Source organism: Enhydra lutris, unplaced genomic scaffold (assembly GCF_002288905.1).
Source record: "Enhydra lutris kenyoni isolate GAN:26980312 unplaced genomic scaffold, ASM228890v2 scaffoldscaffold7, whole genome shotgun sequence".
NCBI classification, from domain to species: domain Eukaryota; kingdom Metazoa; phylum Chordata; class Mammalia; order Carnivora; family Mustelidae; genus Enhydra; species Enhydra lutris.
This window is the reverse complement of record NW_019154091.1, coordinates 29,187,258-29,203,320: the sequence shown is the minus strand read 5'-3', so window position 1 is coordinate 29,203,320 and position 16,063 is coordinate 29,187,258. Positions and strand designations below refer to the sequence as shown.

General features: G+C 38.2%; 2 protein-coding genes across 2 annotated transcripts in view; one reads left to right on the top strand and one right to left on the bottom strand.

Annotated features, from left to right (window-relative positions):
* LOC111141998 (zinc finger C3H1-type containing) overlaps nt 1-5,576 on the bottom strand; it is a 51,718-nt gene extending 46,142 nt beyond the window's left edge. The window contains exon 1 of the mRNA XM_022494919.1: nt 4,712-5,576. Coding sequence (XP_022350627.1) covers nt 4,712-5,306 — 595 coding nt within the window. The 5' untranslated portion in view covers nt 5,307-5,576. The remainder of the gene's footprint in view (nt 1-4,711) is intronic.
* Nucleotides 5,577-6,039: 463 nt separating this feature from the next.
* Nucleotides 6,040-16,063, top strand: LOC111142209 (THAP domain containing 2). Its single transcript, XM_022495237.1, has 3 exons — nt 6,040-6,269; nt 13,158-13,353; nt 15,240-16,063. The coding sequence occupies exons 1-3, from the start codon at nt 6,199-6,201 to the stop codon at nt 15,627-15,629; spliced, it is 657 nt and encodes a 218-aa protein (XP_022350945.1). The 5' UTR covers nt 6,040-6,198; the 3' UTR covers nt 15,630-16,063.

The window sequence follows — 16,063 nt, the reverse complement described above, 5'->3', positions numbered from 1 at the left end:
GGAAGCATTTTCTTAAAAACCAAATACATAAGAATCTTGAAGCTCAAGTATACTAATATGCAACATACGCACAACAAACAAGGGAATTACATTTTTTTTAAAAGATTTAATTTATTTATTTGACAGAGAGAGAGAGAGAGATCACAAGTAGGCAGAGAGGCAGGGAGAGAAAGAGGAGGAAGCAGGCTCCCTGCTGAGCAGAAAGCCAGATGCGGGGATCGATCCCAGGACCCTGGGATCACGACCTGAGCCGAAGGCAGAGGCTTAACCCACTGAGCCACCCAGGCACCCCGGGAATTACATTATTTAAAAAAAAATAACTTCCATAGTATTCACAATGTATATCTTATAAATTAATTTGTCTCTGAAGATAGGGAATAATGCTACCAAAAAATGTTTTCCTCCTCTAACACAGTGATACATAGAACATAACTTTTTCCTTAGAAACAAATGGCTACAAAATTCCAAAGTATAATTTTTACTCAAAATAATTCACACTGGCAAAAATTGTTACACCTCACTTCTCCAGCCTAGAAATTAACAAGATTTAAAGTACTTTATGTGACAATATGTCATTTATGGATCATTTAAAACTGGCTAGGATATAACTTTACAGTTCCCTAAAGATGGCTCCTCTGTTTAACAACCTACAGTACCAATCAACCTTCAGATATTTTAAAATTTCCCTGATGACTAATACAAGAACGGGAATCACCACCAAATTTTTTTTCACCACCATTAATTTCAGAAACTAAACTAGCATTACAACTGAAAATCTTAACAGTTCTGCAACAAAACTGTTTTAGTAAACCTCTGGTTCTGTGACCTAAGCTCTTCAGAGCCAAGTTTCTTTAAACAATATTAATCTCTCATAACCTGTCTTAACTCTTCAACCAAACAGAATCTGGCTTCTGCTAGCTGAGTTTGTTTATCCACCATGTTTTCAAACTATTTTACCTGACTTCTCCACAGCTTTGGACACTGCAAACAACTTCTCTTTTGGCTTTTCTAAGTCCACTCTCCTTTTTTCCCTACATTCTATCTTCCTTTAAGCCTTCATGACTCCTTTCCAACTCCTATAATAATGGTGTTCTCACTATTTTAGCCTCTTTCACTTTTCCTTTTGAGCATTCTAGTGCACTCCTGTATTTTATGTAATACAAGGAGAAGTTTGGCCTCATGATAGATATTCTGGGTCTTATCTTCCACAAGCCATCTCCTATTCTGCTGCTGAACTAATGTATCTAGAAGACAAATCTGATCAGATCTGTCCCCTTGTTTAAATCTCATTAAGAACAGAATCCGAAATACTTAACAATGGCATACAATGCCTTCACCTGTACTTCCTTTCCAATCTCACATTTCCCCTGTTCATCACTATTTATGCACAGCTTTGTATTTAGGTTTTTCTGTTCTTCAAATTGACCCCAATCTAAAACTCAAATGAACCTCCTATCTGAAGCCAGAGCATTACTTGCTCCCCCCACCAGATATACTTTGTACATAAATTCTGTAATTATCCTCATCTACACATCACTTTTCAATGGAGCCATCCAAAGGCATAACCACAGTGATTAAAAAAAATAAAACTGAAGACTTTGGGAAGATTTGTAGAGAGAAAAGATTCAATACACTAACAGAAAAGACAGAAAAATGAGGAAAAGCAACGGAGTTACAACTGTAACTAATCTCTGTCAAGGCTAAATAAGATCTCCTACTTCTGTCTAATACAGGACAACTGGGATGAAACCAACACTTAGAGAAGATTTAATTTTAAACTAGTTAAGATGCAATTTCTAAGTGAAATCTGGTTTAAAAAAAAAAAAAAAACGCTTTCCAACTGCAAGTGAAAATGACTTTCTACTGATGAGAGACACTGGCCTAATTATGTTACCTCTCATATTAGAAAGTTTTAAAACAGTGGTCAACCAAAGGAAACATATGCTAAGAGGGACTGACAAAGTGTCTATCGCTAAGAAAATTTTTAAATGATAATGAAAATAAGTGCCACATTGGAATCTGTTTTTTTGTGTGTGTTTTTTTTTTTTAAGATTTTATTTGTCAGAGAGCGAGCGCAAGCACAAGCAGGCAGAGTGGCAGGCAGAGGCAGAGAGAGACGCCGGCTCCCCACTGAGCAAGAAGACTCCATGTGGGCGGGGATCCCTGGATCCTGGGATCATGACCTGAGCAGAAGGCAGCAGCTTAACCAACTGAGCCACCCAGGTGTCCTGAGTGGTTCATTTCATTTCTTTAAAGCTGCACCTAGCTTACCTTAATCATTACAGAAAAATAAGTCAAAAACAAAAAAACAAACAAAAACTACTACCCATGTTACTTCACTTCTAGATTATGGAAATGAGCCACAGTATATCCCTTATTCTTTCTTACCTTTTTTTTTTTTTTTTAAACTCCACCCCCAATATAAGGCTTGAACTCACAACCCCAAGATCAAGAGTCACATCCTCTACTGACTCATCTAGCCAGGTGCCCCACAACTCTTATTCTTTCTTAAAGTAATTATTTATAAAATAAAACTGTCATTATTATAAGTGCACAGTGGATATACGAATAAGCCTGAATACAGTCTTGGTATTAAGGAATTTAAATTAATAAAATTTTGTATTACAAATTTTGTTTGCTCATATTATATAAGAGTAGCTGAAAACTATGTTTTCCTTCACAAATTCTTACAAAGAATACCACCTCTAGGATGGATTAATGATACTTCATAAGGAAAACAATGAGCAGAGGATCAAAACAAGCATCCTCTTCTTAAGTGCAGCATCTATGGAAAAGAAAGAGCAAGAGAGCTCATTTCTGCTAAGTTACTACGGAAATCGGACTGGATATATCCCTGTACTTTTTTCACATCATATGCCTGTTTATTAAAAGGAACATATAAGCTTAACAATTAATAAATATACATATGGCAAAGACCAAACTGGTATTGAATGAATGGACAGAAAGAAGGCAAAGGCAGGAGCTAAGCAAATTCCCTCATCACCACCTTCTCTAATACAGATTAAATGAAGAAAAAAACTGCACTCCCAGAGTACTTTTTACATATCTCATTTTGAAGTTTTTACATTAAACTATATGTTTATTACATTAAACTGTATTTATTCACATCTGTCTCTCCAACACAAATTCTAAGCTTCCTCTTTTATATTCTTAAAAAATATATATGTGAAGCAGCCTCTTTTTAGAATCAGAATCAACAACTAACAAATCCTTCATTAAAAAAAATATCTTGGGCAGAGTTCTTCTTTTTTTGAAAGAACATCATTTATCTTTTTAAAAGTTAAATCCCTACTTGATTTTCTTTGAAACAATACTAGGTGCTCCTAATCCAACTTTTGGTTGCAGAATTAAGTTTTTTCAGGGCACTAGCACCAGAAACTGCCACTTTGTACCTAAACTTACATTTCTTGCCCATTTATTATTCCGTCATCTGGAAAAGATCATTTGATCCTAAGTATTCTATAAAAATAATGTTGAATGTCTTCCAAACAAATGTCATTACATGTAAGTTTCATATATAATATGTTAAAAAATCAATACACCATAGAAATTACAACCAATAATAACTGTACTTATAATGATTTTTATGCAATTATCATGAAATAAAACCTAGGTCTACAAAACCCATCACAACCTAGCAAACCTTCAGATGACTGATTCCCCAGTATAAATCTTAAGTAAACTTAAGAATTACAGATAATGGGGGGCGCCTGGGTGGCTCAGTGGGTTAAAGCCTCTGCCTTCGGCTCAGGTCATGATCTCAGGGTCCTGGGATCGAGTCCCGCATCGGGCTCTCTGCTCGGCAGGGAGCCTGCTTCTCTCTCTCTCTCTCTCTCTCTCTCTCTCTGCCTGCCTCTCTGTCTACTTGTGATCTCTCTTTGTCAAATAAATAAATAAAATCTTTAAAAAAAAAAAAAAAGAATTACAGATAATGGGATTAGAGACAACAAAAATCAGATATTTTTGCTATTTTCCTTTCAACCTCCCCATAATCTCCCCCTTCCAGACACTCCATGGCTTTCAATATATTAAAATAGTGTTTATCTTTCTCTAACCTACATTTGAGTTATAAAATGTTCAAAACTGAACATAAATAAAGAAGGTAAAGTTTTGCAGAAGGTTGTATGAATTCAATAGAGTTGGTAAAGATACGGGTCTTTCTCCCCTCCCCCACTTTAAAAGGCAGCATGTGTAAAAATTAATCAGGAAAGGTAAAAGCAGAATCACAAATAAAAACTATAGCATTACGTAGAATGGAACTTCACAATTTTCAATGTCAAAGTTCAATACAAGCAACAGTATTCCCCAAATCGTTTATGATTCCTTTTTCTCCTTCTAACAATCGAAGTCAACCTTTTAGAAAAACAAAGTTCTTGTACCGGTGAAAGTAAATACTATTGAAACCTGGGTTTCCGATGTACAATTGCAAATCTGATCTCACTAACCTGTCCCCAATCCATAATACCTTAATGTTAAAAAGCAATATACCCAAAAAAACAACCTTAAGAAACAGGTCTATATACTGTGACACATGGAGACTACCAAAGAACAACTTAAAGTATACTGACACAGTGACAAATAAGCGGTTCTGATGGTTCAGAAAAGTTACTCATCTCATAGACCTAATAATGACGCTAAAGGGAACTTTAGTAAGTGACACACCCAGGGAGGACCGCCACGTTAAGGATACAACTCTTCCGAGGTGGAGAGGGCTCTCGCCAGCTCTGACTGCTGCTGAATCCGGATCCTGCTCCTCCCAGAGGAGGTCTGCCCCCCGGCTTGCCTCCTCGCTCACCCCCTCCTCGCCCCCGACTCCAGCGACTTCCACCCCGGTAAGGCCTGCCTCGAAAGCGAAAACGGTCCAAGGCGATGTGGCTCCGCTCCCAAAAGGACGGCCGGGGGCTGCTTTCGGACAGTGAGCTCGAAGGCATCCGTACGGAGGGCGGGTGAGACCGGAACGGCTCTTTGGGTCGGTAGCTGCTGTGTCCCCTGAGGTGGCCCCGCTCCGACGCGTGCCGCGAGCGTGAGAAATTCCTCAACTGCTGCTGAGAAGAGGACGACGACGAGGAGGAGCCACCGCCTCCGCCAGATCCACCGCCCCGGGCCGGGTGAGGAGGCCTTCGCCGCGGATATGGCAACAGCCCGCCGCCACTGCTGCTGCTGCTGCTCCGGCTCCGTATCTGGCTGTTGTTATCGTCGTCGCTGATTTCCCCATCTTCTAGCTCCCCTTCTTCCTTGGGCGAGAGGCCACTGGAGGCCGGGGCCGAAATATCTGCGGTCGCCATCCCGGGAGCAGCGCCTTCCCCACAACCTTAGCCCTCCGTCCGGGGATCCGCCCGACAATTGCTTTCCTCCCCGGTTCCCTTCTTTTCTAACGGACCCGGTCGGTGCGGCCTTACCCTACTCGGACACCTAGCGGGCTTTGCTCCCCAACTTCCCCGCACCCCAGCTCTTTCTCGCCGGACCGTCGCAACCCAGTTCCCTTCCCTAGCGCCCCCTTGCTCCTCCGCGATCGGGGCTCTTCCGCCTCGCGAGAAAGGGCCTCTGGAAGTGGCTCTGCCCGTGACGTCACTTCCTGCGGCACGCAGGAAATAAACGTCCAGTTCACGCGATAATAATTAGGACAACGCGATGCTTAGTGGGACTTGTAGTCTTTTTTTCCTCTGTGTTCGGGTTTGTCGTTCCAATCTGTATCTCACACCCACCCCCGACTCCAGATTGGGATATCTGGGTGCGTGGCGGGGTGGGCGGTCCCATTTTTAATCTTGGCCGCAAGAGTTTCATAGTGACGGAGGGGTGGGGGAGAGACACTTTTTTCATTGCTCCGAAGACCGCTGCCAAAGAGACGCAGTAGTCCCACTCCCTTTTTGGAAGGCGGGAGAAGGCGGCTTGTGTCCGCCATGTTGGTGAAGGTAAACGTAGGCGACCGGAGCTCCAGGACTGTCTGCTTTGCTGGCTGAAGTCTGCCATATTAATAAAGAGACAGGGAGGACTGACACCTCCTCTCCCACCCCCCCCCCCCCCCCATTCACAAACCCGTTTTTCCCACTCGGCTTTCACGACTCCTCTCGGTGGGCCCGTCCCCAGCCTCGCTTGCCTAGCGTTTGCCCGAAGGAAGCGTAGCAGCCAGCGCCTCAAAACAGGCTTAAGGCAGCGCCGAATGAGGGGGAAAGGGAAATGCCGACCAATTGCGCCGCGGCGGGCTGTGCTACTACCTACAACAAGCACATTAACATCAGCTTCCACAGGTAACCTGGGCGGGAGTGGTGGTAACGGAAACGGGAGTTCCTAGATTGGGTGTCGCTTGTGTGGAAGGAGTAAGAGGATCCTACTAATTCTAATGACTTCACTACCTAGCCAGTAGCAAGGAAGCATCAGTTCTGCCCTTTGTGTGTATTTCTCAAATCTGTCCAATTTTTTTCTTCTTCGGGGAGAGTTAATTCACTTTGTCAAAGAAATCCAAGTTCTGTATGGTGGTTACTCCTTAGAGAAAAAGTAAAAGAATATCTTAATTTTCTATTCTTTTGTGTTAGGCTGGGTCTTGACATGAATGATGCCTTAAAAGGAAGCGAAACCTTCCTGTTCCAAGTCAGCAGTCACCTTAAAAGCCTGCTGTGCTCCCATCAATAATAGGAAATTCTCATTAGCTAAATTGACATGGGAAGCATTTAGATTTCTAATAGTCACATACAGTTACTGCGGAGGAGTTGAGTCATCATTGATATCCATGGAATGAAGAGATGGTAATGAAAGTGCAAAAGATGAGCCTTCTGTTCTTACCAGAATAGAGTAATGAAAAGAACTTAGGTTTTGTTTTTCCTCCGTTTGTTAGAAGAGCAGTCAAAAGTCTTTAGTTCTGTCAAATCAGAACTTTTGAAAACATTGTGAACACTGCATGAAATATAGTAGGTACTCGGTAAATGTTTACCTTCTGTGCAAGTGCCTGCCCTGTGCCTGAAGAAAAGAAGCATTGAAAAAAAAAAAAAAAGCTATGTGCAAATAGTTCTGATTTTATATATCTCGCAACTTCGTACGATCTTAGAATGTGGGAAAAAAAATTATATCCTTAACTATTTCCTTGCCTAATTATGACTAAATGATCCCTTATTAAAAACCGCTACTTTAAAAAAAAAATCCTTGTGATGTTTGTTTTTCAGGTATTTCATGGAAATGTAGATTCATTCATCCATCAAATGTGTACAGGGTTCTTATTTGCCTGAAGTTGTGCCAGCGATCCAGAAAATTTTTTTTTTTTTTTTTTAAGATTTATTTGAGAGAGCTCGAGCACGCAGGAGCGGGGGAGGGGCAGAGGGAGAAGACGACTGAGCCTATCCAACAAGTGGGGAGGGCCACTGGCTGTTAGTGGCCACTGGCCACTCACTTCCCTGAGATCATGACCTGAGTCAAAATCAAGAGTTGGGGGCCTAACCGACTGAGCCACACAGGTGCCCTCCCACCCCCAGCCCCCGGAAAATTCTTATACTTCTTGAATTTAGTAGGTAGTGAGAAAGAAGGATAATTATGGTTAAGTGCTACAGAAGAGACACCTCGGATACCTAACCTATAGCCTTGTAAAGTCAAAGAACATTTCTCAAAAGGAAATTTCAGATGATACTAAAGGATGACATAGATTTAGTCCTGTATGCTACTTTACTGATTTTCTCTTTTATCCAGTGAGTATTTGAGAAAACACAAAGGTTTTTAAAAGAATGGCATGGTTGGATTTTCATATTAAGCCTTCTGGCAGCAGTGTGGAGAATTATGGTGTTACTTAAAGTGTTCAAAATGAGCTTATTACACAATTTACCTACTAATTCTTTCACAGAGAAATTCTCCTACAGTGTCAACTAAGCTAAACTATGTACTTCATTGCTGGCACAACCAGCACTAGATTGGAAGAGGTGAGAGTTAGTAGGGAAAAAACTGGAACTTAGAGTAAAACAAGGGAGCATCTACGAGTAACCTGGACTAGAGTGATACTGACAGAGATAGAAAGACGTGAACAGATTTAAGAAATGTTTGAGTAGAAACTACTGTATGGTCATTTGATATGGAAGATGAGGGAGAGGGAGGAGTCGAAGGCACCAATAATCTTGAATGTTTAAGAGATACACAGTGATACAGTAACATGCATACTTGACCATTTGCCTCCTATGAAATTAACCTTTTCATGGAAACTTAGATCTTAACATTATAATAAATTACATTCCTATTTCATAAATACAATGTTTGACTAATTTCTTTCCTAGGATGTTGATAGACTTCTTTATCCCTGTGTACAAGTTATGTTCTCTAAACTCACTATCCATTTTTCTTATCTCTTAGCCCACTCCAGTCTAAATCCCCCAATAATCTTCTGAAACTGCTGTTGCTATGAGTTATCACTCTTGTATTTCTTTTCATGGCATGTCCTCATTTCCTCCTTGAAATACTCTCTACTTTTGAATTATTTGACACTAATTTTGTGATTTTCATCTTCTTTGACCTGTCTTCAGTTTTCTCTGCCAGCCTCTTCCCTTCTCAGTCCTCTGACTTAGGTCTTACTATTCTTGCCAAAATGATTTCAACTGTTCCTGTGGTCTCAGTTTAACTCGTTGGTGTCTCAGTATTTCCCTTGTCTCTCTTCAGTTGCTCAGGCTCAACGTATCAAAATTTTATATTAATGAATTTGCTCTTACCACCACCCCACCCCCTGTATTACCTTTTTCAGTAAATGAAAACATCATCCACCCAAAAGTGGGAGGTCATCCTCCCTTGACTTCTCCCCTATTCCCTCTTCTTTTTTTTTTTAAGATTTTATTCATTTATTTGACAGAGAGAGATCACAGGTAGGCAGAGAGGCAGGCAGAGGGAGAAGGGAAAGTAGGCTCCCGCTGAGCAGAGAGCCCAGATGTGGGCTGGATTCCAGGACCCTGAGATCTTGACCTGAGCAGAAGGCAGAGGCTTAACCCACTGAGCCACCCAGGTGCCTCTCCCATATTTCCTCTTGATTGGATTATTACAACAGCCTCTGAAGGGATTCCCTGCTTCTATTGATGCACTCCTAGCCTCTCTTCTATAATCAATGGTATGTTCTTACAGGTTTAACAGCAGGATCTCCAGGGAAAGGGGAAAGCACTGATCTGTAGCATTTGCCCAATTTCCACAATATAAATACTCTACCATGGCTAGTTTCAAGCTATCAGTATGACATCACTAATCATACAATCAGGAAGAAATGTGCAGTACCACACACAAAACAGACAAATAATTTTCAGACTATAGATAATAGTAAAGTAATTAAGAAATGATGGGTTTCAGTATTTATTATCTTTGGTCTTCATTTCATTTCAAATGTATATTATTTTTAATAATAGCTGTGCTTAACAGCTTGTTAAAAAATTTTATGTTAATCAGCTCTCTAAATTAGGCCTTTTAATGGCCTTCTGATGCCATTTTGGATGAGTTCAAAATTACTCTTTAACTTAGAAGCCCCTCCAGCATCATTTCATGTCATAACACTCTTCACTGTCCCCGTGATCCTTAACACTCTTTGACACCCCAATCCTACCTTCTCTATCTAATGCCTACTCTCTCAAAACCTCCTGACTAGATTAGCTCTTCTTATTTTATGATTCCCTGCCACCCTATACTTAACCCTTTGATAACACTCATGGCATCTGTAATTACTTTTATATTAATAAATAGCCTTTATTTAGTATTTACTGTGTACTGTGCACTGGGTGAATTATTTACTTACATTATCTCATTTAATCCCTGGAATTGTACTAGGTACAATTATTACTCCACTGTATAACTGATAAAACTGAACCCTAGAAAAGCTAAACAGTTTGCCTAATGTCACTCAGGTATTACACTGAGGGAACCAGGACTGGCACCTTGATTTGACTCCAAAGACAATGTTCTCAGCCATCCTTTCTAACTGCACCAAGCCATTTGATTCTCTATCCTTCCCATTACAATATATCCTCATGTAAAAAGTAGATACCCTAAAGCATAAAGGTAGGTAAGTTTTGTTCACCACTATGTCTTCTGCACTTAGGACAGTCTTGGAATATAAAAGGCATTCAGCTATTAATAAAGACTCAGGCAAAGTAGCATTATTTTAAACACTGATTTTCCAAAACATCTAATGTTTCTGAAAACTTGGTTCTATTATTGGTAGACAAATCCATCAATTAACCACCATGTTAATTTTTTAATATTTATAGGATTTATTATTACTTAAATTCAGCTTATGGGCTACATCACTTACCCATTGAATATGCTGAGAAAAATCCAAACTCATGAAAAAATTAAGGTAAATGCTGTATAAAAGCATTGCTTCAAATCAAATCTAAAATGATTATTTTTATTCTATCTCAACACAGGTAAACATTAGTAATGCCAAACTAATCTCATTAGTTTGTTCATTCGTTGATTCACTGAGAAAGTTCATTGAGAGCTTACTTCACAGGATAAAGTAGTGAAAACCATAGCTCCTACACAGGAGAAACTTAGGATCTAGGGGTGGAAATAGAAAAGTAAACAATTAGAATACAATGGTATTCTATATGATATAGGAACATCTAGTCCAGTCCATGGAATTTCCTTAGGAATATGGGATTCCTAAATTGAATCTTAAAATAAGCAAGGAAAATTGGCTCGTTAAGGTTCAATTAGGCAATGGTTTCATAATTAGTTTTAAAAAGAGCTAGGGACACCTGGCTGGCTCAATTGGAAGAACATGCCACTCTTGATTTTGGGGTCAAGTTCAAGCCCCACACTGGGCATGGAACCTACTTTAAAAAAATTAATTTTCAATAGACATTGGGGAGGGTATGTGTTGTGGTGAGTGCTGGGTATTGTGTAAGACTGAAGAATCAGAGGCCTATACCCCTGAAACAAATAGTACATTTTTGTTAATTAAATAAAAAATTAATAATCCAAAAAATAAAAAAGTTTCTGCAAAGGAAAAAAACAAGTTTTCTACAAAGAGCTAAAAAAATTAAAAAGTTGGGGCGCCTGGGTGGCTCAGTGGGTTAAGCCTCTGCCTTCAGCTCAGGTCATGATCTTGGAGTCTCCGGATCGAGCCCCACTTCGGGCTCCCTGCTCGGCGGGGAGCCTGCTTCCCCCTCTCTCGGCCTGCCTCTGTGCTTACTTGTGATCTCTGTCTGTCAAATAAATAAATAAAATCTTTAAAGAAAAAATTAAAAAGTTGAGAAACAGTATCTGACAGTTTTCACATATTTGAAGGTTCTTATAACAATGATGATGACAATGATACTTCTCTGTTCTGCATCTTTATTGAGGCGCAAACAAGAAATGTGCTTGTAAAAAGCTTGACTTTTAGCTGAGGCCACAGGAAACATTTCCAAACCATTAAATATTGGAACAGAGGGGCTGCCTGGGTGGCTCAGTGGGTTAAGCCTCTGCCTTCAGCTCAGGTCCTGATCTCAGGGTTCTGGGACCGAGTCCCGCATCGGGCTCTCTGCTAGACAGGGAGCCTGCTTCCTCCTTTCTCTCTCTCTCTCTCTCTCTCTCTCTCTCTGCTTGTGATCTCTCTCTCTGTCAAATAAATAAAATCTTTAAAAAAAAATATTGGAACAGAGATCTTTGAAATGAGAATACATTATTATTAACAAGTAAGGGCTAGGCAGAGTAAATAAATCCTCCATCAGAAGTTTCTAGTGAAATAGAAAAAACTTACATATATGAAAACATGAACTGTAGAGTGACATACAGATATACTATTTTCAGATTAGGGTTTGTTTAGGTAGGGTAATAGGGACAGGAAATGGGGTTACTTACCAGTTAATCTGGTTTTTCATTTGTGCCCCTCACTACTGGTAATTTGAGCAAACCTACTATACGTAGTCTAGCAAAAGCTGTTGTTACCTAGTAAAGCTTCACTTGGGTTTCAGAGCCACGTGATCTTTTAACATGATTTGAATAGTTCTTTTTAAATCTTAGTTCATAATATGTGAAGGATGAAGTAATCAAACTAAAGAAGAGCTCAACTCTAATACCTATGAATGTTGATTTCTTATGTTTTCAAGTCAGCAGACTTAACCACTAGAATTTTGGGGCAGTCCCTTTTATTTTTCTCGTCCTTAACAGGTATATACTTGTTCATACCAGTATATTTTGTATTTAAAATACATATGAAAGAAATAACATTCCTGCTTGCCTTGTCAGCAGCATTTTACTTTTTGAAATAATTATGCTTTCTAGTGTACTACATAACGAGTTCATTTTTTTTTAAGATTTTATTTATTTATTTGACAGAGATCACAAGTAGGCAGAGAGGCAGGCAGAGAGAGAGGGGGAAGCAGGCTCCCCGCTGAGCAGAGAGCCCAATGCGGGTCTCAATCCCAGGACCCTGGGATCATGACCTGAGCTGAAGGCAGAGGCCTTAACCCACTGAGCCACCCAGGCGCCCCTTGAGTTCATTTTTTAAAAATATATGCAGTTTACATGGAATTAATACAGTGAGTTGTTAATTTATATACTTTTATATCGATTAAGCAAATATTTGTTGAGCCCCTACTGTTTGAAAGGCACTGTGCGAAGTGTTAAAGATAAACAGATGATATAATGACCCCTGTCCTCAAGAAACTTATACTGTACTTTTATTTCACTGGAAATTTATTAAAATGGAAAAATTATAAAAGAATGTGTTAAGTGTTGCAGTGAAGGAACACAGAGGAAGGAATACAAGACTGTGTCTAGGCTTTCCTTGATAAAATTTAATCTGCAGATATTTGAGTTTTCTTGACCATGTACATACATCAGCAGATCATAGCACTGGGAATTACTTGTGCTTGTAATGGTTCTACGTAACCTTGATCTAGATCAGTGTAGTCTTGTTTATTTTTACTGCCCATGTTAAGAACCAGGTTGAGAAGAAAGATCTCTTTAAAACCCTGAAAAATAAAAACACTCAAGTCAGTTTTTCATTAATTTTTTTGCAACTTATAAAAAATAGCATGAATTGCTTTTTGTTCCAGTGTCTGGATATTATAATTTTTTATGTAGATGGAAGACACTTTAAATCATCATCTTTTAAAATTTCTTTTAACCATTAAGGTGCAACCAGAAGTGTAATTGTTGGAATATGAGTTGCCTTTTCTTTCTTTTTTTTTTTTTTTTTTAAGGTTTCCTTTGGATCCTAAAAGAAGAAAAGAATGGATTCGCCTGCTTAGGCGCAAAAATTTTGTGCCAGGAAAACACACTTTTCTTTGTTCAAAGCACTTTGAAGCCTCCTGTTTTGACTTAACAGGACAAACTCGACGACTTAAAATGGATGCTGTTCCAACCATTTTTGATTTTTGTACCCATTTAAAGTCTATGGTAGGTAACATTACTTTTCTTTTATCCATTTTTACCATTTTGGGTACCCATTCTTTTTTGTTTACAAATTAGAACAATTCAGAATATATCAAAATTCATATATAATACTGTGCCTCAAGAAAATCACAAAACTTCTCTTGTGCAGTAAAGGTACAGACTACAATTAGAGCTCAGGTCTCCTGACTCCGGTATTCTTTCCGCAATCCAAACTGATTTTACTTACTATATTGGAATTTTACATTACTTCCAGTTATTATCAGTAACTGAACCAATGGTAAAACAGAGAAATCATGAGCAATGATACCTCTAGCATCATTCTGCTCTTGATTTTAAGATAACATTCAAAATATGTGTGATGAGCTTTAAGAACAGCACATCCAGAGAATACCAGAGTTACAACAAAGAATATAAGTTCAGAGGAAGGCATCACAGAAAACTTCATCAAGCTAAGGCATTTAGCTTAGAGTTTGTGCTGGGGTTTGCTCTTGGAGTTTAGAACCTAGGAGAGGGTTCTTAACCTTGCACAGGACAATTACAACAACATGAGGAGAACAGAAGCCAATGGGTTGAGGGTAAGTGGAAAATAATCAAATGTTAGCAAGTAATACGTAAAAGGAAGGAGAGAATTAAGGTAGATAATGAATGTATTAAAACAATATTTTATCTAGTTGGGAATCTAGATAAAAATCTGATCAGAGAGGAAAATTTATTTGTCCAAAAATGAATTCCTATGTTTTTAATAATATTTGTTGAATCAATAAAAGAAACAAATTTAGGAAGTTAAGACATAATCTGGGAATGGAAAGTGATTTAATATTATGGGAGTATGAATCAAGATGGTGAATGGCAGAATGGGGTGAGATCCTGTATCGTAAGTTTGCTATGTAAAGATTTTTTTGTCTTTAGATAATAAAGCAAAGAGAAAGTTAGCCAGTTACAGAAACATCAGATCTGTTGGAAAAATTATTTTGGCGGCAGAATATGAATTAGGATCAGAATGAGGTGGACATCATTAAAGAATTTTTTAATATATTCAAGCCAGGTATGATACAGGCCTGATGTGGGCAGTAGCATTAAGCATAAAGGACGTGATGGTGAGCACTGTGAATTGTGTAAGACTGATGAATCACAGAAACAAATAATAAATTATATGTTAGTTTAAAAAAAAAGAAAAAGAAACACACCTTAACCAAAAAGAAAAAAAAAAAAAGAGTGATGGAGAAGAAAGGCTTCATGATAGAGATATTTAAGAGGTAGAATTAACTGGACTTGAGGACAATTGAGTAAAAGAGATAAAGGGGGGGAAAAAGTCCTCAGGGTCCTCAGATTTGGGTATAAAGTTCCTGGCCAGATTTTAAATCTTAGAATGGAAAATGTAATTGTGAACATTTAATAAGTAAATCTATTCAGGAGCTTGATAACTTGGGGATAATTTTTTATTAAATAGAACCCCAGGTTTGAAATATCAAATTGAAAGACTAGTGTTTACCTAAAAAAGAGATTAAATCAGTATCAGAGATAAACCAAATGTCTAAATACATTACATTGGCCTTAGTGAGAAAATTGCAAATGATTTTTAAAATCTCCCTAAAATCACACTTAATAACTTGAAAGAGACCTTGCAAGTCCGTTGTCTGTTTTTAATCAATGTTTGTATCCCTCTGAAGAGAAATGACAAAATGAAATAAGGTGGCAGGAGCTACTGCAACAAGTTGAGGAACTTGAATCCACGACTACATGAGATGGGCAGCTGATGTTTCCTAAAAAACTTTTAAAATCAGGTTTTAAAAAAACAGTTTAATTACTTTTATAAAAAACTGGACAAAATTTACTCATTTGTGATATTCCATAATTCATGTTCGACTCTCTGATTTTATTTGGCTTAGAAACTCAAGTCAAGGAATCTTTTGAAGAAAAACAACAGTTGTACCCCAACAGGACCATCTAATTTAAAATCAAACATTAGTAGTCAGCAAGTACTACTTGAACACAGTTATGCTTTTAGGAATCCTATGGAGGCAAAAAAGAGGATAATTAAACTGGAGAAAGAAATAGCAAGTTTAAGAAAGAAAATGAAAACTTGCTTACAAAAAGAACGCAGAGCAACACGAAGATGGATCAAAGCCACATGCTTGGTGAAGAATCTGGAAGCAAATAACATATTACCTAAGGGCACATCAGAACACATTTTACCAACTGCCTTAAGCAGTCTTCCTTTGGAGGATTTCAAGATTCTTGAACCTGATCAACAAGATAAAACATTACCAATTCTATAAAACATTCCTTTAAGAGTAGCTCACAAAGAACTTGATGCCCATCCTTCATTCTATTCAAAGGTAAAAACATTTAAGGAAATTATGCCAAAATTGGGTATTTAATAAAGTTTTACTTGAAGTACCATTCTTACTGTATAATTTATGAAGACTTGATTATAAAAAAAATGGAAACTTTTTATGAAACATATATTTGAAAAAGAATGGAAGTGCCTTACATGAGAATTATGTACTTAAAAATTTTGCTAGGAAATTGTATGTTTACAAGGTGTTTTGTGTTTTTGTCTTTTAAAACTACTTTTAAAGAACTGTCTACGACAATATGTTTAATTTCTATTAGAAAGAAAAATTTTTTTCCTGTATCAATGTTGGGATATTACATTCTAAATAGGATGGTAAATAAGAATTAACCAACATTAAATATGACTTTAAAACTG